Below are 25957 nucleotides of genomic sequence, written 5' to 3'. Positions count from 1 at the left end.
TTGTGTAGTCTCCTTTCTAGTGCTTATTTTTAGGTACTTGCAGTACTGTGTTACACTGAAGTTCCACTTGCTTATTCTCTTTAGAACTCCCTGGTATGGCAGACAGCCTTCCTCTTCTGGCTCGCACGTCGCTGTTGTGCCTCCGAGTCTTAAGTGGGAATAGAGCATTTACAGCTTCCTATTCCTCCGGTTTCTGTTGCAGGAACATCAGTATCCGTACAGCCTTGGAGACCGGGCTCCAGATCATGCGCTATAGTTGGGAATGAGCCTGAACTCCCTGCTCAATCTCCCAGCTCCTCTCCTCACGTCTATACGTTTCCCTCCTCACACAAACTCCTAATTTTCCCTCCTGGCCCCCAGAGAGTAGCTCCTCCCCCAGGTTTGGTTCAGAGCTCCCTCTGCTGACCCGGAATGGGAACTGTGTTGTGTGTTGTGGTTAACTGCCACAGAGACTCTTTATTGCTTCCAAGCATGACATCACACTCACTAGGAGGAAGGCAATGCCATTGTGGCGACCATACTCCTGGGGGCGCCACAGTTATATCCTCCGCAGTCATGAAACCCACAAGTTGCTAGATATAATATTAGTATAATGTTAACGTTATAAAGTCAATCAAGTTGGAGACTTTTCCTTCCAGGAGCCTCTAGAGTACATAAATCCCAGCCACGGATGCAGCATGGTCATTGAGGACATTATGGCCATCTTCCCCAACCTCCTGCTCTGCAAATCTCCATCATCTAATGAGAACTTATAGCTCAGTTCATCCTGAGTGACATAAAAATAATGGACGCCGGCTGCACAACATCATACGCTGTCGAGTCTAAACTCCAAGAGGAGTAAAAGCATAAATGTTCAAGGAATTGTAAAAATTCCAGTGCTGAATCCCAAACCAGAGCAATCGAGAGTCTGATCTTCTCTTGCGCTGCCTCAGCAGTTCTGTAGGTTATTACCTGTTTGTCAGAAGACCTAGGCCCCTTGTAAATGCATAAGAATAGGCCACAGACTCCTGGGCCAGCTGCGCGGTGTTAATACCGCTCTGCTGATAGGACGGCTGTTCACAGGCAGCGTTCTCTCCATTAGTGGTAACCGGTGTCACGAGTTTAGGTCACCTTCTATTCATAGTCCATAATGAAGATGGCGAGATCTCAGATACACACCTTGATTGTCCAATCCTATTAGTTTTTATATACAGAATACAGGTGCGCCACACAGGGTACAGGTGAGCTATACAGGGTGCAGGTGAGCCATACAGCGTACAGGCGAGCTATACAGAGTACAGGTGAGTCACACAGAGTACAGGCGAGTCACACAGGGTACAGGCGAGCTATACAGTGTACAGGCGAGCCACACAGGGTATAGGTGAGCTATACAGAGTACAGGCGAGTCACACAGGGTACAGGTGAGCCATACAGGGTACAGGTGAGCCACACAGGGTACAGGTGAGCTATACAGAGTACAGGCGAGCCATACAGAGTACAGGCGAGTCACACAGGGTACAGGCGAGCCATACAGAGTACAGGCGAGACACACAGGGCACAGGTGAGCTATACAGTGTACAGATGAGCCTCACAAGGTATAGGCAAGTCACACAGGGTACAGCCGAGCCATACAGAGTACAGGCGAGACACACAGGGTACAGGCGAGCCATACAGAGTACAGGCGAGGCACACAGGGTATAGGCGAGCTATACAGAGTACAGGCGAGTCACACAGGGTACAGGTGAGCCATGCAGAGTACAGGCGACCCACACAGGGTACAGGCGAGCTATACAGAGTACAGGTGAGCCATACAGAGTACAGGCGAGCCATACAGAGTACAGGCGAGACACACAGGGTACAGGCGAGCTATACAGTGTACAGGCGAGCCACACAGGGTACACGCGAGCTATACAGAGTACAGGCGAGCCATAGAGTACAGGCGAGCTATTCAGGGTACAGGCGAGCCATACATTGTACAGATGAGCCACACAGGGTACAGGTGAGCCATACAGAGTACAGGCGAGCTATTCAGGGTACAGGTGAGCCATATATTGTACAGACGAGCCACACAGGGTACAGGTGAGCCATACAGGGTACAGGTGAGCCATACAGCGTACAGGCGAGCCATACAGGGTACAGGCGAGCCACACAGGGTACAGGCGAGCTATACAGAGTACAGGAGAGCCACACAGGGTACAGATGAGCCATACAGGGTACAGGCGACCCACACAGGGTACAGGCGAGCTATGCAGTGTACAGGCGATCTACACGGGTACAGGCAAGCTATACAGAGTACAGGTGAGCCATACAGAGTACAGGCAAGCTATTCAGGGTACAGGCGAGCCATACATTGTACAACCGAGCCACACAGGGTACAGGTGAGCCATACAGGGTACAGGTGAGCCATACAGCATACAGGTGAGCCATACAGGGTACAGGCAAGCCACACAGGGTACAGGCAAGCTATACAGAGTTCAGGCGAGCAGCACAGGGTACAGGTGAGCCATACATGGTACAGGCGACCCACAGAGGGTACAGGCGAGCTATACAGAGTACAGGCGAGCCACACAGGGTACAGGCGACCCACACAGGGTACAGGAGAGCTATACAGAGTACAGGCGAGCCATACAGAGTACAGGCGAGTCATACAGAGTACAGGCAAAACATAGGGTACAGGCGACCCACACAGAGTACAGGCGAGCCATGCAGAGTACAGGCGAGTCAAACAGGGTACAGGTGAGCCATACAGAGTACAGGCGAGACACACAAGGTACAGGTGACCCACACAGGGTACAGGCGAGCTATACAGAGTACAGGCGAGACACACAGGGTACAGGCAACCCACACAGGGTACAGGGGAGCTATACAGAGTACAGGCGAGCCACGCAGAGTACAGGCGAGTCACACAGGGTACAGGCGAGCCATACAGAGTACAGGCGAGACACACAGGGTACAGGCGAGCCATACAGAGTACAGGCGAGACACACAGGGTACAGGCGACCCACACAGGGTACAGGCGAGCTATACAGAGTACAGGCGAGCCATGCAGAGTACAGGCGAGCCACACAGGGTACAGGCGACCCACACAGGGTACAGGCGAGCTATACAGAGTACAGGCGAGCCATAGAGAGTACAGGCGAGCTATTCAGGGTACAGGTGAGCCATACATTGTACAGACAAGCCACACAGGGTACAGGCGAGCTATACAGGGTTCAGGCGAGCCATACAGAATACAGGCGAGCTATACAGTGTACAGGCTAGCCACACAGGGTACAGGCGAGCTATGTAGTGTACAGGTGAGCCACACGGGTACAGGCGAGCTATACAGAGTACAGGTGAGCCATACAGAGTACAAGTGAGCTACTCAGGGTACAGGCGAGCCATAAATTGTACAGACGAGCCATACAGGGTACAGGTGAGCCATACAGTGTACAGGCAAGTCACACAGGGTACAGGCGAGCCATACAGCGTACAGGTGAGTCACACAGGGTACAGGTGAGCCACACAGGGTACAGGCGAGCCACACAGGGTACAGGTGAGCTATACAGAGTACAGGTGAGCCATACAGACTACAGGCAAGCCACACAGGGTACAGGCAAGCTATACAGTGTACAGGCGAGCCACACGGGTACAGGTGAGCTATACAGAGTACAGGTGAGCCATACAGAGTACAGGCAAGCTATTCAGGGTACATGCGAGCCATACATTGTACAGGCAAGCCACACAAGGGATAGGCGAGCCATACAGGGTACAGGTGAGCCATACAGGGTACAGGCGAGCCATACAGGGTACAGGCGAGCCATACAGAGTACAGGCGAGCCACACACAGTACAGACGAGCCACACAAGTTAAAGGTGAGCCACACAAGGTAAAGGCAAGCCACACAGGGTACAGGTGAGCCATGCAGTATAAAGGTGAGCCACACATTGCACAGGTGATCCACACAGGATAAAGGCAAGCCACACAGGGTACAGGCGAGCCATAAAGCGTACAGGTGAGCCCCACATTGTACAGGTGATCCACACAGGGTAAAGGTGACCCAAACAGGGTACAGGCGAGCCACACAAGGTACAGGCGAGTCACACAGGGTACGGGCAAGCCACCATACAGGGTACAGTCAAGTCATACTGGGTACAGGCAAGCCACACATTGTACAGGCGAGCCATACAGAGTACAGACGAGCTACCCAGGGTACAGGCGAGCCATACAGGGTACAGGCGAGCCACACAGCACAGGCAAGCCACACAGGGTACAGGCGAGCCATACATTGTACAGGCGAGCCATACAGAGTACAGACAAGCTACCCAGGGTACAGGCGAGCCACACAGCACAGGCAAGCCACACAGGGTACAGGCGAGCCATACATTGTACAGACGAGCCATACAGGATATGGGCAAGCTATACAGGGTACAGACGAGTCATACAGAGTACAGGCATTCATGTGCATGAGGGGAGGTCCAGAGGCACAGCCTTACTGCCACCTCAAGAGCAACCTCTCATGGTCTTTTAGGAATCTCATCATAGAATTTTTACGTCTGTCCACAAACACAGGGACGGCCTTTTTCCTGTACCCCTAGGAATCAGAGATTTGGGGGTGTCTCACTGTGTGTTTGGTCGCCTGTCTTTACAGTATTTTCAATTATTTAAAAAAATATATAAATAAAATTGTAAATAGACCAGTTTCATGAGTAGTGAATCAGTTCTTCTTGGGGCCATTCAGATGGTCTTTCACCTTCATGATAAGATTGTCACTCCACACCATAGAGGTTACCTGACAGCCACTGCACCTGATAGGAGAATCAAGGGTAATCGAAAAGGAAGCTAGCTTCAAGAAGAATGAGAGGTCAGACTCCTCTTTAGTTCTTTGAAGAGGGGGTTTCTCTTCTTCAGTTCTACTTGTGGGCGACCTCTTCATCCTTCTCTATAGTCTGAACGTCATTCTCAGCAAGTTCAGTCTCATAAAATGTGAAAGATAATCTTGGGAGAATTGAGCTGTATCCTGTGCACCAAAGTTTGGAGATTGTAGGCGTCTTTTTGTTGCCAGCCTCTTATTCGGTCCTTCACGTGCCCTTGTTTGTTCTTCTTAAGGCCGTCCTCCTCTGGTGCTTCTTGAGGCCGACCTCTTTTGTTCTTCTTGAGGCCAGCCTCCTCAATGGTTCTTCTTATGGCTGTCCTCATCTCTGTTTCTTCTTGTGGATCACCTCTTCTTTGGTTCTTCTTGTGGCCAGCCTCCTCTTTGATTCTTCTTGAAGCCAGGATTCTATTTGATTCTTTTTGTGGCTGGCCTCCTCTGTGGTTCTTCTTGTGGTCAGCCTCCTCAATAGTTCTTCTGGCTAGACTCATCTCTGGTTCTTTTTCTTGCTGCTGGCCATTTCTTTGATTCTTCCTGTGGCAAACCTCCTCATTGGTTCTTCTTGATGTCAACTTCCTCTTTGGCTCTTCTTGTGGCTGGCCCACTCTTTGGTTCTTCTTGTGGCTGACCTCCTCTTTGGTTCTTCTTGTGGTCTCTTCTTCCTTCACCTCCACAATCTGATTGTCATCCCCAATAAAATGTGCCAGAAAATCTTAAAGGAGAATGAATCTGATGTGAGCTGTGCTCCAGAGGAAGGACACTCTAGGCCTCTAATGTAGTCAGTAATCAGAACATCCTAACAACAGATAATCTCACCAATATTTGCATATGAGAAAAGTTGTAAATGACCAAAGATAACAACAGTGTACTATACCACAGTGCAATCATTAACATAGCTGAACTCTGAGCTTCTCTTGTGCTGCATCATATCTCCGGAGTATAATCCCTTTTAATCTATCATATACTTCCTTTTCCTAATACTTTTAGAGAGGTACAAACCAATACCCAGCTCCCTCTTCTGTGAAGCATGCTGTGAAGTATAAGAGATCGAGTCTCTCCATCTTCTCAAACTTATACCTTACTAGCCAGAACTTGGTGACTTCCGAGTTTGTCCACGAGCTGAAGTTCATACCAACATCTGCAAAATTTACCTCAATATATCTTAAAATCAGAATAAATTAATCCCAAAAGGAGTCCATTAAGTCATTAGTATAAAGGTTCAACCATAGAAAGGTCAAAGGAGCATCTTGGGCTATGACTCACTCTCAGTTCCAGAAGTTATGGAGGACAACAACCTCTACAATCTGAAGGATTCTGTATCCAAAAACACCTGCTGTCTTCAACCAAAGAGCTAAACCCAAAGTCATGGGAGGTGCAATCACCGTCACAATAATCACATTTCTTGAGGTCACAGTACATACATGTATATCACAGTGGTGCATGAGCTATAGGGGAACTAAATGGGTATTAAGCGCTTCTCTTCTTTTTTCCAGCTGGTATTTTGGGTCCTTGACAAAACTAGATGCCAAGCGATACCTCTTGCAGGAAGAGAACCGCCCCGGCTCATTCCTGGTGTGGCAGAAGGTGGCAGATGATTGCTATTACATGTCAGGTAGGTGAATGTAGAGCTGCAGTAATGTCTATATGTCCATAGGTATCTAATGGATAAGGGAAATGCAATAGACCACAGAGAAGTTAGGTGACTAGCTATGGTTGGTGGGGAGGCTCATGGATCACCTGTAAGGGGCAGAGACTTGGGAGTGACTCATAAGGAGAACAGATACAGGGGTAAACTTTAAGGAGAGGAGACTTGGAAGAAGATGTAGAGAATAGACTCTGTAAGAAGAGGAGATTTTGGGGTAAGCTCTATGGAGAGGAGACTCAAGTGAACCCTGCAAGAAGAAGAGACTAGGTGGCAACTTTAAAGCGAAGAAAAATAACTTTTATTATACTCAACTGCGGGGGCGGTCTGGTCCTATGGAAGTCACTGGTCCGGCGCTGCCCATCATCATGCGATGCCGCCCTCCTGCTTGCTTCGTGTGGACTCGGCACCACGCTCCTGCACAGGCGTACTTCTCTGCCCTGTTGAAAGTACTGCAGTGCGAAGGTGCCGAAAGAGGTCAGAGAGCCCCAATGCCTGCGCACTGCAGTACTTTGCTCTGCCCTCAACAGGGCAGAGAAGTACGCCTGTGCAGGAGCACGATGCAGGGAGACTTCTGTGGACGATGCAGGGACACGTCATCCACACGAACCAAAAAGGAGGACGGCATCGTAAGTAGATGGGAGGCACCGGACCAAAAAGAGCAACACCCCTCAGATGGGACCACCCCGCAGGTGAGTATAATAAAAGTTATTTTTCTTATCTTACAAGTAGGGTTGGGGGCAGATATACAGCATTCTAGAATGCTGTATATTAGCCCTGAAAGGTGGTGGCCGTAACTTTTAACGGCCTAACCTAGTGACAGGTTCCCTTTAAGGAGAGGAGACTCAAGGGTGACCTAAAGAGAGAGGAAACTTGGGTGCACCCTGGAAAGATAGGATATTTGGGGGTGACCTGTAAGGAGAAGAGACTCAGTGATGACTTGTAAAGAGAATAGACTCGGGGTGACCTGTGAGGAGAAGAGAATCGGCATGACCTCTAAGGAAAAGAGAGTTTGGTGTGATCTGTAAGGAGCAGAGACTTGGGGATGACTTGTACAGGGAGGAGACTCAGGTGGTGAACTGTAAGGAGTGGAGACTTTGGGTTGACCTGTAAGAAATGAGGACTCAGTGACGACCTGTAAGGAAACGAGACTCTAGGGTGATCTCTATGGAGAAGAGACTAGGAGATGACCTGTAAGGAGCAGAGACTTGAGGGTGACCTATAAGAAGCAAACACTCGGTGGTGACCTGTAAGGAGAGGAGACTTTGGGTTGACCTGTAAGTACAGGAGACTCGATGGAGACCTGTAAGGAAAGGAGACTCCGGGGTGACCTATAAGAAGAGACCTGGGAATGACCTGTAAGTAGCAGAGACTTGGGGGGTGACCTATAAAGAGAGAAGACTCTGGGTGACTGGTAAGTACAGGAGACTCAGGGGTGAGCAGTAAGGAAGGGAGACTCGGAGACCTGTAAGGAGAAGAAACTCGGGGATGACCTGTAATGAGAGGAGAGTCGGTGGTAATCTATAAAAAGTGGAGACTTGGGGATGACTTTTAAAGAAAGGAGAAATGGAGGGTGAACTGTAAGGAGAGGAGACTCAAGGGTGACCTGCAAGAAGCAGAGACCCAGTGGTGACTGTTAAGGCAGGGAGACTTTGGGTTGACCTGTAAGGAGCAGAGAGTATAGTTGACCTGTAAGGAAGGGAGACTCAGGGGTGACCTGTAAGGAGCAGAGGCACGGGGGTGACCTAAAAGGAGAGGAGACTTGGCGTGATTGGTAGGTTGACAAGTAAGGAAGGGAGATTCGGGGATGACCTTTAAGGAGAATAGACTCGGGGTGACCTGTAAGGAGAAGAGACTTGGGGGAAATATGTAAGCAAAGGAGACTTGCGGTACTAGGAGAGTAGACTCAATGTGATTGGTAGGGAGATGAGACTCAGGGGTGGCCTGTTAGGAGAAGAGAATCGGAGATGACCTGTATGCAGGTACGGATTGGGGCTGAAATTCAACCCTCGCATTTGAAATCACACAGGCCCATGTTGTCCCCATCCAAGAACCAGATGGGATATATTACTAATATTACCCTGGATGGAGAAAAGGAAGATTTACTACAAAAGTATTGTTTCTAATGATACCTGTGACCTGCTGGGGTAAGCGATGGAGTCAGCGACTTTGTGCTCTGTCACAAATCTTTAACAGTATGGGTGTCTTGAGAACACAGATTCTGTTAACAACATAGCAGACAAGGCAGCCCATGACCAGACAGGCCCTTCTTGCATTTGCCAGGATTGCCAGATGGCCAGTCCAGCCCTGACTGTATGGAGTGAAGATTCGGGGGTGACCTGTAAGGAGCAGAAACACTGGGGTGACTTGTAAGAAGCAGAGACATGGGGATGACATAAAAGGAGGAGCTAGGGCAGGAAGGAGACATGGCAATAAAAAAAATTAAAAAGGCACAAACCTTTATTAAAACAATCCATAACGTGTTTCGATAGTGGCACGCTAGCTTCATCAGGTGACTTAGAGGAGACTTAGTGTGATTAGTAAGGAGAGGAGACTCAGGGGTGATCTGCAAGGAGCGGAGACTCAGGAGTGACCAGTAAGGAAGGGAGATTCGGGAATGACCTGTAAGGAGCGGAAACTCGGGGGTGACCTATAAGGAGCAGAGACTCGGAAGGAGAAGAGACTTGGGGTGACCTGTAAGAAGTCTCAGGTAATCTGTAAAGAGAGGAGACTCGGGGTGGTCTGTAAGGAGCAGAGATTTGGGGTGATCTGCAAGAATAGCAGACGTTCGTGTGACCTGTAAGGTGCAGAGACTCGTAGGTGACCTATAAGGAATGAGACTCAGGGGAGATGTGTAAGGAAAGGAGACTTGGCGGTATCCTGTGAGAAGAAGAGTCTCAGGGTGATCTTTATGGACCACAGACTAGGGATGACCTGTAAGGAAAGAAGGCTAGGGTGACCAGTATGGAGCAGAGACTTGGGGATGACCTATAAGGAGAGATGACTAGGGAGTGACGTGTACGGAGTAGAGACTTGGTGGTGACCTGTAAGGAATGGAGACTCAGGGGTGACCTGTAAGTAAAGGAGACTCGGGCGTGACCTCTAAGGAGAGGAGATCCAGGTGCATACTGAAAGGAGAGGACTCTTGTGGGTATCCAGGAAGTAGCGAAGACTCGGGGATGACATATGTAAGGAATAGACTCGGTGTTGACCTGTAAGGAGCAAAGACTCAGAAGTGACCTGTTGAAAGCTGCACAGGGCGGTAGTCATCAGCGAAGGGCTGTTGTATTCCCAAACCCTGGCACCCCACAAATAAACGGTGTCCTGATTCTCCTGTGCTATATCGTGTGGTGCGTAACACTCACGTTTTGGTCGCCGGCTACTTCTGCCTCCGGTTCTTCAACTTCAACAACCGCCATTCATACATTGGGGGACATCAAATTTGTTTTATAATAAAGAAGTTTACTTATCTGCTCATTTTCATCATATTAATACACGCAGTACTGGGCACAAACGAGTCCATAGCACAGCACGTCCTGATGTTCGCTGTCCGCTCACCCTGAGCTATCTCTATCCTTTCTGGCATCTCTGACCCCTGGGATACTCCGTCCAGCTCTGCAGCTTTCATGAGTCCTGTCCCTTATGCGATTCCCCATTTGACTTCCTCTCCTGGGAAGATATTGAAGCATGCTTCTCAGTGCCTCAGTTGGACCATAGGCCCCGAACATTCCAGGTATGTCCGCTCTAAGTCGATGGCTGACATTCTCTAGCTGCTGAACCGCCCGTGTTCCTCGTGCCCTCAGAACTCCAACTACTGCTGTTATCTCTTCATCTAATCGCTTACTCTCACAGCACTAAACAGGCAGTGTGTGACGACTCCTGGAGTGGACCCTCTGGGTCGTGACACCAACCCTCCCAGGGTGAGCTGACCCAGTGAAGACCACCCCCTATACAGGGAGTGTCAGGGGCAAGCCCCAGGGGGTGAGGCACCACGACTGCTGGCACCAGGCGGCCGGCTCACAGGAGACACGAGTGGGTGAGTGTGTCTGCAGGAACGTGTAAAGCGTGGACACGGCAACACGTGGCATACAGAGACTACGTTCGTCCGGGTGTGAGTGAAGCAGGATTTGTGCAAGGCGCATGTCAGAGCACTGAGTCAGGCAGCAGGTGTGCCAGGAGGTGTAACAGAGTACAGGAGCAGGGTGTGTGCCAGAGGGCACAACAGAGCATAAGACAGAGCGCAGGATGGGTACATGTGCCAGGAGGCACAACAGAGTAAGAGACTGAGTACAGGATCAGGGCATGTGCTCGGAGGCACAACTGAGTATAAGACACAGCACAGAATCAGAGTGTGTGCCAGGAGGCACAACTGAATATAAGACAGAGCACGGAATCAGAGTGTGTGCCAGTAGGCACAACTGAGTATATGACAGAGCACGGAATCAGAGTGTGTGCCAGGAGGCACAACTGAGTATAAGACAGAGCACGGAATCAGAGTGTGTGCCAGGAGGCACAACTGAGGATGAGACAGAGTACAGGGTAAGAGCGTGTGCCAGGAGGCACAACCGAGTATGAGACAGAGTACAGGGTCAGAGCGTGTGCCAGGAGGCACAACCAAGTACAAAGCAGAGGACCTGAATACAGCGCACAGCCAGGCAGGGACACGGCAGACCAAGCCAGGAAGCACAACAATAATCAGGCACCTCCCCTAGGGGGAGGTCGTCTGATATAGCACATGACTACTACTGGTTCCGGGTCAGGACCTAGCCAGAAAGCACATGACCACTACAGGTTCCGGGTCAGGTCCTCCATTACCATAGAGAGGACCGAGCCCTATACAGCACTGACAGGAGCGCGCAAGCGCAAACGTGACATGTAGGAGGAGACCCGGGGACGAGAGCTGCGCGTGCGCACCCGACGGGACCCCCGGAGTGACCGCGGCTCCGGAAGAGATGACGTCGGGACCGAGGTCCCGCCCCCAGGTGAGCATGGCGTGACAGTACCCCCCCCTTTACGCCCCCTCTTTCTAAAACTGGAGAGGAACTTAGACAAAATCTGCGGTGCGTGAATATTCTCCCTGGGTTCCCATGACCTCTCCTCGGGGCCAAAACCCTTCCAATCGACCAAGAACATGGTTCTCCCTCTTACCTTCTTCATGGCCAAAATGTCATTCACCTCAAACTCATCCCCCAAGCCAACAGGCTGGGGTGTGTGGCCTGGAGAAGGATGAAATCGGTTAAGAACCACAGGTTTTAGGAGAGATACATGGAAAGAATTGGGAATACGGAGTGAAGGAGGCAGCTTCAATTTGTAAGCAACATCATTAATCCGCCTGAGGACCTCAAAAGGACCAATGTAACGGGGACCCAGTTTGTAAGATGGTACCTTAAGGCGGACGTATTTGGTGGAGAGCCACACCTTGTCACCAGGGAGAAATGGAGGGATGTCCAGACGCCTCTTGTCAGCGTGTAATTTCATTCTGTCCCGTGCTTTCTCGAGAGCGGTTTTGGTCTCCTGCCATACCCTGGAGAACTCCACAGACAGAGAATCGGCAGCAGGTACCCCCAAGACAGGAAGTACCGGTAGAGGCACATTGGGATGCTGTCCAAAGACGATGAAGAAAGGAGACTTGGTAGACGATTCACTGGAGTGATTATTATAGGCGAACTCAGCCCAAGGAAGTAGACCGACCCAGTCATTCTGATGAGCATTAGAAAAATGCCGGAGGTAGGATGTAAGGATCTGGTTGGTACGTTCTACCTGCCCATTGGTTTGGGGGTGATAGGCGGAAGAGAAATCCAATGACACTTTCACGAGTCCACATAGAGCTCTCCAGAATCGGGAGGTGAATTGGACCCCTCTGTCAGACACGATGTGCTGGGGGAAGCCGTGAATCCTGAATATATGGGAAATGAAGATCTTCGCCAAGTCAGGAGCAGAGGGTAGTCCGGGAAGAGGAATGAAGTGGGCCATCTTTGAAAATCAGTCTACAACCACCAAGACCACAGTACAACCGGAAGAACAAGGCAGATCAGTAATGAAATCCATGGCTATGTGCTGCCATGGAGCCGACAGAACGGGAAGCGGGAACAGAAGACCGGAGGGTGGTTGTCTGGGTATCTTGTTCTGGGCACAGGACGGGCAAGATGCCACAAAGTCTTTAACATCCTGGGAGAGTGAAGGCCACCAATAATGGCGAGAGATTAAGTCCAAAGTCTTTTTGACACCAACGTGGCCGGCAATCTTGGACGAATGTCCCCAATTTAGCACTCGTTTTTGGTTATTCTCAGCCACAAAGGTTCTTCCCGGAGGTAACGTGGTTAACTTGACAGGGGCCACAGTAATCACCTTGGATATATCAATGATATGAGAGGGTTCTTCCTCTGCATCAGACGACAGGAATGATCTTGACAACGCATCCGCTCTAACGTTCTTATCGCTGGGCCGAAAATGTAGCTCAAAGTCAAAGCGGGCGAAGAATAGGGACCACCTGGCTTGCCGAGGATTGAGCCTCTGTGCGGACTGGATGTACGCCAGGTTCTTATGGTCCATGAAGATCTTGAATGGATGTATGGCACCTTCCAGTAAGTACCTCCACTCCTCCAAGGCCAACTTAATGGCCAATAGCTCTTTGTCGCCAATGGAGTAGTTCTGCTCAGTGGAGGAAAATACTTTAGAAAAGAAGCCACAGGTGACAAAACGTCCAGAAGAGGATTTCTGCAGAAGGACTGCGCCAGCCCCAGTAGAGGATGCGTCCACCTCGAGAGTGAAAGGTCTACTAACCTCAGGTCGGTGAAGCGCCGGAGCAGCGGCGAAGGCTTGTTTCAACGACTGGAATGCCTCTTCAGCCTCAGCGGGCCAAGCCTTTGGGTTAGCTCCCTTGCAGATAAGGGACGAGATGGGGCGAACCAACGAGGAGAAATGAGGAACAAACTGTCGGTAGTAGTTCGCAAAACCAAGGAAGCGTTGGATTGCCTTCACCCCATGGGGCTGTGGCCAATCGAGGACGGCGGACACCTTTGCCGGATCCATGCGTAGACCTGATTCTGAGATAATGTACCCCAAGAATGGCAGGGACGCTTGCTCGAAGGCACATTTCTCGAGCTTGGCATAAAGGCGGTTCTCCCTCAGGCGCTGGAGGACTTGACGCACGTTCTTTCTGTGGGAGGAGAGGTCTGGAGAAAAAACGAGGATGTCATCCAGATAGACTACCACGCAGGAGTACAGCATATCCCGGAAGACGTCATTCACGAACTCCTGGAACACCGCTGGGGCATTGCAGAGGCCGAAGGGCATGACCAAATACTCATAGTGACCGTCTCTGGTGTTAAAGGCGGTCTTCCACTCATCCCCGGAACGAATGCGGATCAAGTTGTAGGCCCCACGAAGATCCAGTTTGGTGAAAATTCGAGCTCCTCTAAGTCGGTCAAAGAGCTCTGGGATCAATGGCAATGGGTACTTGTTCTTGACCGTGATATCGTTCAGGCCTCGGTAGTCTATGCAAGGACGGAGGGAGCCGTCCTTCTTTTTTACAAAGAAAAATCCCGCTCCCGCGGGCGAGGTGGACTTACGGATAAAACCTCTCACAAGGTTCTCCTGGATATAGTCAGACATAGCTTGGGTCTCAGCAGGGGATAGCGGGTATATCCTACCCCTGGGTGGTGTAGAACCAGGAATGAGGTCAATCGGACAGTCATATGGCCGATGGAGGGGCAGAGTCTCGGCCTCCTTCTTGTCGAAGACATCTGCAAAGGACCAGTAAGCCGACGGCAGACCTGTAGGTGCCGGGGATGGACCGGCAGAGTTCATCGGACGGACGGGCAACAGGCACTTCTCCTGACAGAACGGTCCCCACCGGAGTATCTCGCCCGACCGCCAGTCCAGGGTTGGCTCATGAGTCCGTAGCCAAGGGAGGCCTAGAAGAAATGTGTAAGACATGGTAGACAAGACGAGGAAGGAGATCTTCTCCCGGTGCAGGGCTCCAATCTGCAGCTCGATCTCTTCCGTGGCCTGGGTAACGGTCTCCTGCACGGACGTACCATTGACCGAAACAATCGACCGAGGAGTCTCCAGGGATCTGACAGGAAACCGGTATTTTTTAACCGCCTCGAGTGTGATAAAATTCCCCTCCGCGCCAGAGTCCAGAAAAGCCTCCTCAGAATAACGCTTGGCACCGAGATTCAATAATACGGACACGAGCAGGGGAGGAGAGGAATCACGTACACCTAGGGAGGCCTCTCCTATCAACCCTAGGCGGAGAAGTTTCCCGGCTTCTCGGAGCAGCAACGGAGGAGGTGAGAGGAGCTCCTCTCTCTGGCTAATTCACGGGCGCATTCCTGAAACCGCAGGTCAAAGCGTGTCGCCAGTGAGATCAGATCCTCTAAAGAGGTGGGAGTATCCCGACCTGCCAGTTCGTCTTTGATCCGACTGGACAGGCCACGCCAAAAGATCCCTATGAGAGCCTCGTTGTTCCAACCGAGTTCGGAGGCCAAGGTACGAAAACGGATGGCATACTGTCCCACCGGTAGCGTACCCTGATGGAGGTTAAAGAGGGACTCGGCGATAGAGGCCAGCCGACCCGGCTCGTCGAACACCTTGCGGAAGGTGTCCAAAAAGGTAGAAAGCTGAGAGACGAGTGGGTCATTGCGCTCCCAGAGGGGGTTCACCCATGCTAACGCCTCCCCCTCTAAGTGTGAAACAATAAAGGCAATTTGGGCGAGCTCAGTGGGATAGTGCTGCGGCAAAAGCCCAAAATGTAACCGGCACTGGTTCAGAAATCCTCGACGAAACTTGGGGTCCCCGCTATATCGGGGTGGCTTGCCGAGGCGCGGCATCGGGTGCGGGGCCGAGGACTGGGCAGAAACGGATTGTATGGCCGACAAACGGGACTCCATGGATTTCAAAAGGGCCATAATCCTGGTCTGACTCTCCCGTAGGAACACCAGTTCCTTTTGGATGGAGGTGGTGGTACCAGCGGGGTCCATGGCCTGATTATGCTGTGACGACTCCTGGAGTGGACCCTCTGGGTTGTGACACCAACCCTCCCAGGGCGAGCTGACCCAGTGAAGACCACCCCCTATACAGGGAGTTTCAGGGGCAAGCCCCAGGGGGTGAGGCACCACGACTGCTGGCACCAGGCTCACAGGAGACACGAGTGGGTGAGTGTGTCTGCAGGAACGTGTAAAGCGTGGACACGGCAACACGTGGTATACAGAGACTACGTTCGTCCGGGTGTGAGTGAAGCAGGATTTGTGCAAGGCGCACGTCAGAGCACTGAGTCAGGCAGCAGGTGTGCCAGGAGGTGTAACAGAGTACAGGGTGTGTGCCAGAGGGCACAACAGAGCATAAGACAGAGCGCAGGATGGGTACATGTGCCAGGAGGCACAACAGAGTAAGAGACTGAGTACAGGATCAGGGCATGTGCCCGGAGGCACAACTGAGTATAAGACAGAGCACAGAATCAGAGTGTGTGCCAGGAGGCACAACTGAGTATAAGACAGAGCACGGAATCAGAGTGTGTGCCAGGAGGCACAACTGAGTATAAGACAGAGCACGGAATCAGAGTGTGTGCCAGGAGGCACAACTGAGTATAAGACAGAGCACGGAATCAGAGTGTGTGCCAGGAGGCACAACTGAGTATAAGACAGAGCACGGAATCAGAGTGTGTGCCAGGAGGCACAACTGAGTATAAGACAGAGCACGGAATCAGAGTGTGTGCCAGGAGGCACAACTGAGTATAAGACAGAGCACGGAATCAGAGTGTGTGCCAGGAGACACAACTGAGTATAAAACAAAGCACGGAATCAGAGTGTGTGCCAGGAGGCACAACTGAGTATAAGACAGAGCACGGAATCAGAGTGTGTGCCAGGAGGCACAACTGAGTATAAGACAGAGCACGAAATCAGAGTGTGTGCCAGGAGGCACAACTGAGGATGAGACAGAGTACAGGGTAAGAGCGTGTGCCAGGAGGCACAACCGAGTATGAGACAGAGTACAGGGTCAGAGCATGTGCCAGAAGGCACAACCGAGTACGAGACAGAGCACAGGGTCAGAGCGTGTGCCAGGAGGCACAACCAAGTACAAAGCAGAGGACCTGAATACAGTGCACAGCCAGGCAGGGACACGGCAGACCAAGCCAGGAAGCACAACAATAATCAGGCACCTCCCCTAGGGGGAGGTCGTCTGATATAGCACATGACTACTACTGGTTCCGGGTCAGGACCTAGCCAGAAAGCACATGACCACTACAGGTTCCGGGTCAGGTCCTCCATTACCATACAGAGGACCGAGCCCTATACAGCACTGACAGGAGCACGCAAGCGCAAACGTGACATGTAGGAGGAGACCCGGGGACGAGAGCTGCGCGTGCGCACCCGACGGGACCCCCGGAGTGACTGCGGCTCCGGAAGAGATGACGTCGGGACGGAGGTCCCGCCCCCAGGTGAGCATGGCTGACACAGTGTTTCTCTTGTTACCTGGCCCTGCCCCTCCCACATTGGGCTGTTCCTGAACACATTAACTGTTCTATCCTAAATCTTTCTACTTCCTGAACTTATTGAGCCCACCACTGCACTATTCCCAATCCTATCTTACAGATAAATCTCAACCTATGTCATATGTACATTGAGTTCTCTACATATTATAACAATACATTAACCGTGCACTTTGGTGCCTATAAGGTTCTATGCAATATAATACACTTTTTCATATTCACAGGTTATAACCATTTTTCTAATCAAGGGAGAAGCACATGACCGTCCCCGGTCACCCACTGTAAGGGGTAGAGAATCGGGGAGTGACTTGTAAAGAGAGCAGTCTCGGGTATTCCCAGGAAGGAGAGGAGACTCGGGGTAACCTGTAAAGAGGAGACTTGGGGGTGATTTGGAAGGAGAAGTGCGTTTACGACACAGAGGCTGTACGGCAGCACACAGAGGCTGTACGGCAGCACACAGAGGCTGTACGGCAGCACACAGAGGCTGTACGGCAGCACACAGAGGCTGAACGACAGCACACAGAGGCTGTACGGCAGCACACAGAGGCTGAACGACAGCACACAGAGACTGAACGGCAACACACAGAGGCTGAATGGCAGCACACTGAGGCTGTACAGCAGCACACAGAGACTGAACGGCAGCACACTGAGGCTGTACAGCAGCACACTGAGGCTGTACAGCAGCACACTGAGGCTGTACAGCAGCACAGAGGCTATATGGCAGCACACAGAGACTGAACGGCAGCACAGAGACTGAACGGCAACACACAGAGGCTGTACAGCAGCACACTGAGGCTGTACGGCAGCACACAGAGGCTGTACGGCAGCACACAGAGGCTGAACGACAGCACAGAGGCTATATGGCAGCACACAGAGACTGAATGGCAGCACACAGAGACTGAACGACAGCACACAGAGGCTGAATGGCAGCACACAGAGGCTGAACGGCAACACACAGAGGCTGAATGGCAGCACACTGAGGCTGTACAGCAGCACACTGAGGCTGTACAGCAGCACACAGAGACTGAACGGCAGCACAGAGACTGAACGACAGCACACAGAGGCTGAACGACAGCACACAGAGACTGAACGGCAACACACAGAGGCTGAACGGCAGCACACTGAGGCTGTACAGCAGCACACTGAGGCTGTACAGCAGCACACTGAGGCTATATGGCAGCACACAGAGACTGAACGGCAGCACAGAGACTGAACGGCAACACACAGAGGCTGTACAGCAGCACACTGAGGCTGTACGGCAGCACACAGAGGCTGAACGACAGCACACAGAGGCTGTACGGCAGCACACAGAGGCTGAACGACAGCACACAGAGGCTGCACGGCAGCACACAGAGACTGAACGGCAGCACAGAGACTGAACGACAGCACACAGAGGCTGTACGGCAGCACACAGAGGCTGTACGGCAGCACACAGAGGCTGTACGGCAGCACACTGAGGCTGAACGACAGCACACAGAGGCTGTACGGCAGCACACAGAGGCTGTACAGCAGCACACTGAGGCTGTACAGCAGCACACTGAGGCTGCACGGCAGCACACAGAGACTGAACGGCAGCACACTGAGGCTGTACAGCAGCACACAGAGGCTGTACGGCAGCACACAGAGGCTGTACAGCAGCACCCTGAGGCTGTACAGCAGCACACTGAGGCTGCACGGCAGCACACAGAGACTGAACGGCAGCACACAGAGACTGAACGGCAGCACACTGAGGCTGTACAGCAGCACACAGAGGCTGTACGGCAGCACACTGAGGCTGTACGGCAGCACACAGAGGCTGAACGGCAGCACACAGAGACTGAACGGCAGCACACAGAGACTGAACGGCAGCACACAGAGACTGAACGGCAGCACACAGAGGCTGTACGGCAGCACACAGAGGCTGTACGGCAGCACACAGAGGCTGTACAGCAGCACACTGAGGCTGTACAGCAGCACACTGAGGCTGTACAGCAGCACACTGAGGCTGTACAGCAGCACACAGAGGATGTCCGGCAGCACACTGAGGCTGAACGGCAGCACACAGAGGCTGTACGGCAGCACACAGAGGCTGTACAGCAGCACACTGAGGCTGTACAGCAGCACACTGAGGCTGTACAGCAGCACACAGAGGCTGTACGGCAGCACACTGAGGCTGAACGGCAGCACACAGAGGCTGTACGGCAGCACACAGAGGCTGTACAGCAGCACACTGAGGCTGTACAGCAGCACACAGAGGATGTCCGGCAGCAGTCATGGTTGCGTTGTGGTACAGGCTTTCAGGCTTTATGTGAAGGATTTGGCCTTGCACATGACCCCAGTGATGGGGATTCTCATGGGTGGCTTGGATCTTCTCCAGGTCGCACTTACATTCACCATCTCCTGACAGTTTTTAGATGTTTCTCTGATTTGTATCCTCTCCAGATAATTTGCTGAACAAAGGCCTGCATTGTGCGGCCCATGTCCGGCAATGGGCTGATGTTTGCGTGAGGTTGGGCCGCGTTCATTCACTCACTGCTCAGAACCAGTTTTTCCACTTGGTGTCTATTTACCGAGTCTATGGCAGACTATGCAGGAAAAACCCTCCGAAACCATGAAAGTAGAAAATCAGAGAGCGGCACTGTGGTTTCCCCGCCGTGAGGTCCTGACTTAGGCTACTTTCAGACATCAGGTTTTCGTCGTCAGGCGCGATCCGGCGTCGTGCCGGAATGCCGGATCCGGCAAATGTTTTGTAAAACCTGTAGTCTCATCCATCTCATCCGTTTTTCTATCCGTTTTTCTATCCGTTTTTCTATCCGTTTTTCGACGGATTACGCCGGATCCGGTTTTTAAAATTGACCCTTGTGGCCTTCCGAACGGGATTGGCTACTGGAAAACTAGATATAGCATGTTCCTACAGCCCTTCTTTGACAGGTTGTAGAGGAGAAAGTGCAGGTTGGAGAGAAGAGCAAGTTACTGGCGAAGATGGATGTTGTCATTGGAAATATTACCACTAGAAGTTCTGTGACGGTTTCAGTAATGAGGGACAATTTTCCACTATACTTTATGTCACCTCAAGGCAGAGTACACTGGCAGGATGACAGAGTGTGAAAGATTTGTGCCCTAAACTTGTGTACCTTCTGGACCAACAGTATATACCTTTGCCAACCAAAGTTGGCTATCTTGTCATGGTCTTACTATTTTTACCTTTAGGCCACAGGTGTGTACCTGGTTGTGTTTTATGCAAAGTATTTCACCTTTTAACAAAAGTTGTGTACATTGTTAGGAAATCACCAACAATAAACACAACTTTTTAGGTGAAATACTTTGCTTCAAACACAACCAGGAACACAACTGTGGCAAAAAGCTAAAATTTACCCACAGTTATACCTGGTTTTGAATACCTTTTTACCTTTGAAATACCCTGTATTTAACCTTTTTTTAAAACATAGTTCGCCGCAGAAAGAAAAGACAGACAACCATTGTGAAACGATAATTTAACTTTTATTTAAATTTTTTTTTTTTTTGTAAAATGTTTTTAAAGTGCAAAAAACTTTTTTAATAAAGGTTTTAAACCCATTGGGCATTTTTATTACAAAAAACACACAATACAATTCTGTGTAGTGTGGGGTGGAAATACTGCTGGAGGGGCTGCGGGACACTTCGACACTGGGAGTGTGGAGAGAGGACTGGGATCGTGGTGGGGAAGGAACAGTTAGAGGTGAAGGTGTGGAAAAAACTACAGAATGGGTGGACATGTGGGAGGCAGAAGAGGTGGTGGGCGGTGGAGTGGAGGGTTGGGCAGGGACTGTAGGAGCAGATGATGTTGATGGAAAGTTGTATGGGGAAGGAGTTTGGTACGGGGAAGGAGTTTGGTACGGGGAAGGAGTTTGGTACGGGGCAGGTTGCTGGAAGTGGGGAGATGTCTGGTACTGGGGAGGTTGCTGGTATGTAGTAGGAGGGGGAGGATGGAAAGTGGCTGGAGGGGGTGCAGATGTAATAGGAGGGGGAGGATGGAAAGTGGCTGGAGGGGGTGCAGGTGGAGGAACTACAGTGGTGGGAGGTGGAGGTTGGGAGGTAACCTGCTGTAGAGCACCGTGGCACGAATGCATTACATGCATCTGCTGGGCAGGAGAGAGCGTTTCCATGCGCTCCACAACAGACCTGAAAAAGGTGTGGTTTGGCGAAGATCTTGCTTCTGAATGCATGGTTTGCAGAAGTGTCTTCACCTCCAGAATGCTGGAGTTGATCTGCTGAAAGCCTGCGGAGATTTGCTCTGACAAGACTTTGAGACAGTTCTGGAAAGATGCATTCAGATGCAAGAACTCTGGCGCATAACTCTTTTCCTGACCCCTCTGCCGCTGCCGCCCAGTACCCGCAGGTGTACTAGAGGTGGCAGGGGCAGAAGAGTGGGGTAAAGGGAAAGCGATCTCCTCACCAGCAGCTTCATGTAATGTAGGCGGCCACGATGCTCCTGTGCTGGTGGATGGGACAGATGGGTCGAATGTGTGGGAAGGTGCAGATGTACCGGGGCGGTCGAAGTGTCCCTCGGTGCCGGTCTCCTCAGGGATCGCCTCAGAAGGGTCCAATCGTGCAGGCTCCCGAGTGCTGCTCACCGTGCTGTGGAATAAAGAGAAAAAAAAACAATTAAAATAGTGACATGGTATGGCCCTGGCTGAAAAAAAAAAGTTACATCTAACATTTTTTTCACATGTGGTGTGTAATATTTACCTTCTGGTGACCATTGTTTCCCGGAGGAACGACAGGGCTTGTGCGTACTTGTACTTGCTCCTGCGTCCTCCAGATCCACTCGGGGCCCACATCTCTTTATTGAACTCCTTCTTGAAACGATCCCTCACAGACCGCCACCGCTTCACAATTCTGTTCCCTGAAACGAGAAAGGAGTGGTTAGTATACAACATCAGTGTTTCCCAAACTCCAGTCCTCATGGTCCCCAGGGGTCATGTTTTCAGGATTTCTATAGTAAATAGAAATCCTGAACACATGATCCGTGGGGACCACGAGGACTGGAGTTCGGGAAACACTGGTTTACATCAAGCAACCGGTACTGTATATACTTACGCTCTTTAATCTGGGCCCGAACATCGAGGTCCTCCCAGCGGCCCACAAGGAGAGAACAGATTTCCTCCCAGAGTCGTCGGGTAATGATCAGGTCAGCGTGGCGGCGGTCAGCCATATTCCAGAGCGGCTCCCTTTCTCTGACGAGATCGATGAGGCGGTCCACATCAATCCCTCCATCCTCACCGTCAGAGTCGGGAGCACGCTGTGAAGGCTGTTAAAGAAAAAGACAAAAATAACATAATTAGCCTCCACAAAAGAAATGAAATAAAAAGTGCAAAAAAACAAAGCAAAAATATTTATACTTACACGCTGGTGACCGCCGCGTTGCTGTCGCCGACGACCCTGGGAGGCACTGCGAGGACCTCTTGGCCGAGCACCAGATTGGGAAGACTAGAGAAGAAAACAAAAAATGTTATGTCTTTGGATGTAGGCATTTGTTTGCTGTGTGTGGTCTGCAGAACATTGTTTTCTATGTGTTGTGTGTAGTGTGATGTTGTGTTTCTGCGTTTGATGCAAAAAACTTACCAATTGTGAGCCCACTCCAGGTGTCTGTCCACCCCTTCCTTCTTCTTCTGGGAGCTCCTCTTCATCTTGTGATTCCTGTTTTGAAATAAAAGGCAATGAATAGACATATATTACAGAGAAGATGGATTTTGGAAATAAAAACTTACCGTCAAACGCTGACGATGCGAGGGAGGGCTCCCAGAAGAAGATGTGCTGTCCTGTTGATGGCCAGACTCCATGGCTGTGGGTATTGCTGCTGCCAGTGATGCCATTTCTGCTGCTGCTGCTGCTGCATCTCTTTGGCGGCTGTTGAATAAAGAGAAACAAAGGGCCAATGAATATCTTGATATTCCATAGCCCTAGTTTGGAGGAATGGGGGATTTGATAATTACCGTCTCTCATCTGCTGCTGGACTCCCCTCCCATTGTTCAGCATGCTGCTCCATTTGGGGTGGTGCTGATGGTGCTGCTGCTGCAGATGTCTGCTGCCTTCTCCTGCTCCTGGTTCTTGGCTTGGGTGGCATGTTGGGTGTGGCTGAGGGTCCCATTGTCTTGCTTTTATATATCTCCTGTGGGCAGAGCTACTGAGCATGCTCAGACCAAAAAAACCGGATCCGGCGCATTGCGGCGCTCATAGGCTTTCATTGTGTGAAAAAGCCGGACGCGCCGGATCCGGCGTGTCCGGCTTTTTCGCCGGAGACAAAAAACGTTACAGTAGAATTTTTTCCAGACGCCGGATCGCGACACATTGCGACACATTGCCAGATCCGGCGAAAACCGGATGAAACGCATGGCCATCCGGCGCGATCCGGCGCAAATGCAAGTCAATGGGGGGGAAACCGGATCCGGCATTGCATTTCGCCGGATCCGGTTTCTGTCAAAAGCGCCGGATCGCGCCTGACGGCGAAAACCTGATGTGTGAAAGAGGCCTTACAGTAGTGTCCTGCCCGACAAGGGACGACCATGATAGAAGCCGAGGGACAGCCATGGCGGCCATCAGGTGGACCACCGCCCCACATCTCGCTGACAATCTCCTCCCATGGAATCTCTTCTCAGGACGCCACGTCCCGGCTTTATAAGGCCATGTGCAGCTGTTGCGGATTTAATTGCGGTTCCGCCGCGGTTTGTACCGCACGGAATAGCCTAAAATCCGCAGTGTAGTGTACCTACAATGGGAGTCTATGGGATCCGCAGACTTGATGTGCACATGCTGCGGAAAAAAACGCACAGAAACGTAGCAATGATCTTGTCCCAATTACGACACGGCCGCGTTATTACCGGATGTCACCATGTTTCTTGTAGTGCGTATGGAGGAGTTGGTGAGACATTACAAGATCCGTCAGTCCGTCCATGGCTCCTTCTGTCTGGTGGCGAGAGCGTCATTTCCCAGTCTGAAGGATCTCGTCCTGTATTATAGCGACCAACATGATGGACTGTGCTGTAAACTGGAGACGCCGTGCGTCAAGGTGAGATACGAGAGGATTAACCCCCATCATTAGCACACCCTGGTCCCAGTGATCCCCTCAGATCAGAGGTCTGGCCCCCCATTATATAGTGTGAGGATGTGTGGGGCCGGACCCCCGTACAGGTAATTACTGTCGGCATCAGCCTGTGCCACCACATCACTGGTCAGATAGTGACACTTAGGACCGTGGGTGGGCTGGGGACCTCATCAGGATGTAAGATGTCTGCCCTCTGTGTACTGGGGGTTCAGAGGGAGCAGTCTGGTCAGGAGGTAGGGGGGTCTGGATCTACAGACCTTCACTTCACACTCATCCTTTCTTCTTTTCCTCTATGAAGCTGGACCTCCCTTCAGTGCAGAGCATTTCCCACACCACTGTAGACCACCTGGAGATCGACCCCAGCTCCATACAGAAGGTCCGGCCGCTGGGCAGCGGCAGGTTTGGCACGGTGTGGCTGGGCTTGTGGAACGGAACCACGGAGGTGGCGGTGAAGGAACTCCAAGGTGACGCTCAACTTCTTGCCCTCTTACATCCACATAAATAGGCTCCTCTCCTGCTCCATTAGGGTGGGCGCCCACACCAGCACTATCCCTGTGTGTGATTGCTCACACTGGGGGTCCCGTCATAAAACATTTGATATCAGTCACTGTCTGTATATTATGGCGGCAGATGTCACGTCTTCTTACGCTCTGTCTCTTCATTCTGATGACAGTGACGGCCGAGTCCCTCCAGAAGACGTTGTACGGGGAGGCCGAGACCATGTGGAAGCTGAGCCACGAGAAGCTGCTGAAATTATATGCCGTGTGTCTGCAGACCAGGCCTGTCTTCATAGTCACCGAGTACATGCCACAGGGGACCCTGAAGAAGTATCTGCAAGGTGAAACATCCAGGGCACCGATATCATGTCACCCAGGAGAAGCGGGGCGAAACGTGACTGCAGCCCTACAGATCAGCCCCATCACCCTGTACATGTCCTACCATAACCCCAATCATCGGGTACATGTCCTACCATAACCCCAATCATCGGGTACATGTCCTACCATAACCCCAATCATCGGGTACATGTCCTACCATAACCCCTATCATCGGGTACATGTCATACTATCACCCTCATCACCCTGTACATGTCCTACCATAAGCCCAATCATCGGGTACATGTCCTACCATAACCCCAATCATCGGCTGCATGTCCTACCATAACCCCAATCATCGGGTACATGTCCTGCCATAACCCCAATCATCGGGTACATGTCCTACCATACCCCCAATCATCAGGAACCTGTCATACTATCACCCCCATCATCCTGTACATGTCCTACCATAACCCCAATCATCGGCTACATGTCCTACCATAACCCCAATCATCGGCTACATGTCCTACCATAACCCCAATCATCAGGTACCTGTCATACTATCACCCCCATCATCCTGTACATGTCCTACCATAACCCCAATCATCGGGTACATGTCCTACCATACCCCCAATCATCAGGTACCTGTCATACTATCACCCCCATCATCCTGTACATGTCCTACCATAACCCCAATCATCGGGTACATGTCCTACCATAACCCCAATCATCGGGTACATGTCCTACCATAACCCCAATCATTGGGTACATGTCCTACCATAACCCCAATCATCGGGTACATGTCCTACCATAACCCCAATCATCGGGTACCTGTCATACTATCAGCCTCATCACCCTGTACATGTCCTACCATAACCCCAATCATCGGCTACATGTCCTACCATAACCCCAATCATCGGCTATATGTCCTACCATAACCCCAATCATCGGGTACATGTCCTACCATAACCCCAATCATCGGGTACATGTCCTACCATAACCCCAGTCATCGGTTACATGTCCTACCATAACCCCAATCATCGGGTACATGTCCTACCATAACCCCAATCATCGGGTACATGTCCTACCATAAGCCCAATCATCGGGTACATGTCCT

The 25957-nt window shown here is 51.3% G+C and overlaps 1 protein-coding gene across 1 annotated transcript in view; it reads left to right on the top strand.

The window, feature by feature from the left end:
- The window catches only part of LOC141065365 (tyrosine-protein kinase-like), a 102286-nt gene that overhangs the window by 8236 nt on the left and 68093 nt on the right, over positions 1–25957 (top strand). Inside the window, exons 2-5 of the mRNA XM_073557808.1 lie at positions 6325–6443; positions 23829–23992; positions 24327–24492; positions 24702–24866. Of these exons, the coding sequence (XP_073413909.1) occupies positions 6325–6443; positions 23829–23992; positions 24327–24492; positions 24702–24866 (614 nt within the window). The remainder of the gene's footprint in view (positions 1–6324; positions 6444–23828; positions 23993–24326; positions 24493–24701; positions 24867–25957) is intronic.

This window comes from Dendrobates tinctorius, unplaced genomic scaffold, assembly GCF_039654945.1.
Source record: "Dendrobates tinctorius isolate UK_male_01 unplaced genomic scaffold, ASM3965494v1 ptg000251l, whole genome shotgun sequence".
In the NCBI taxonomy this organism is placed as follows: Eukaryota; Metazoa; Chordata; class Amphibia; order Anura; family Dendrobatidae; genus Dendrobates; species Dendrobates tinctorius.
The sequence above is the reverse complement of the archived record's forward strand: the minus strand, read 5'-3'. Positions and strand labels throughout refer to the sequence as shown.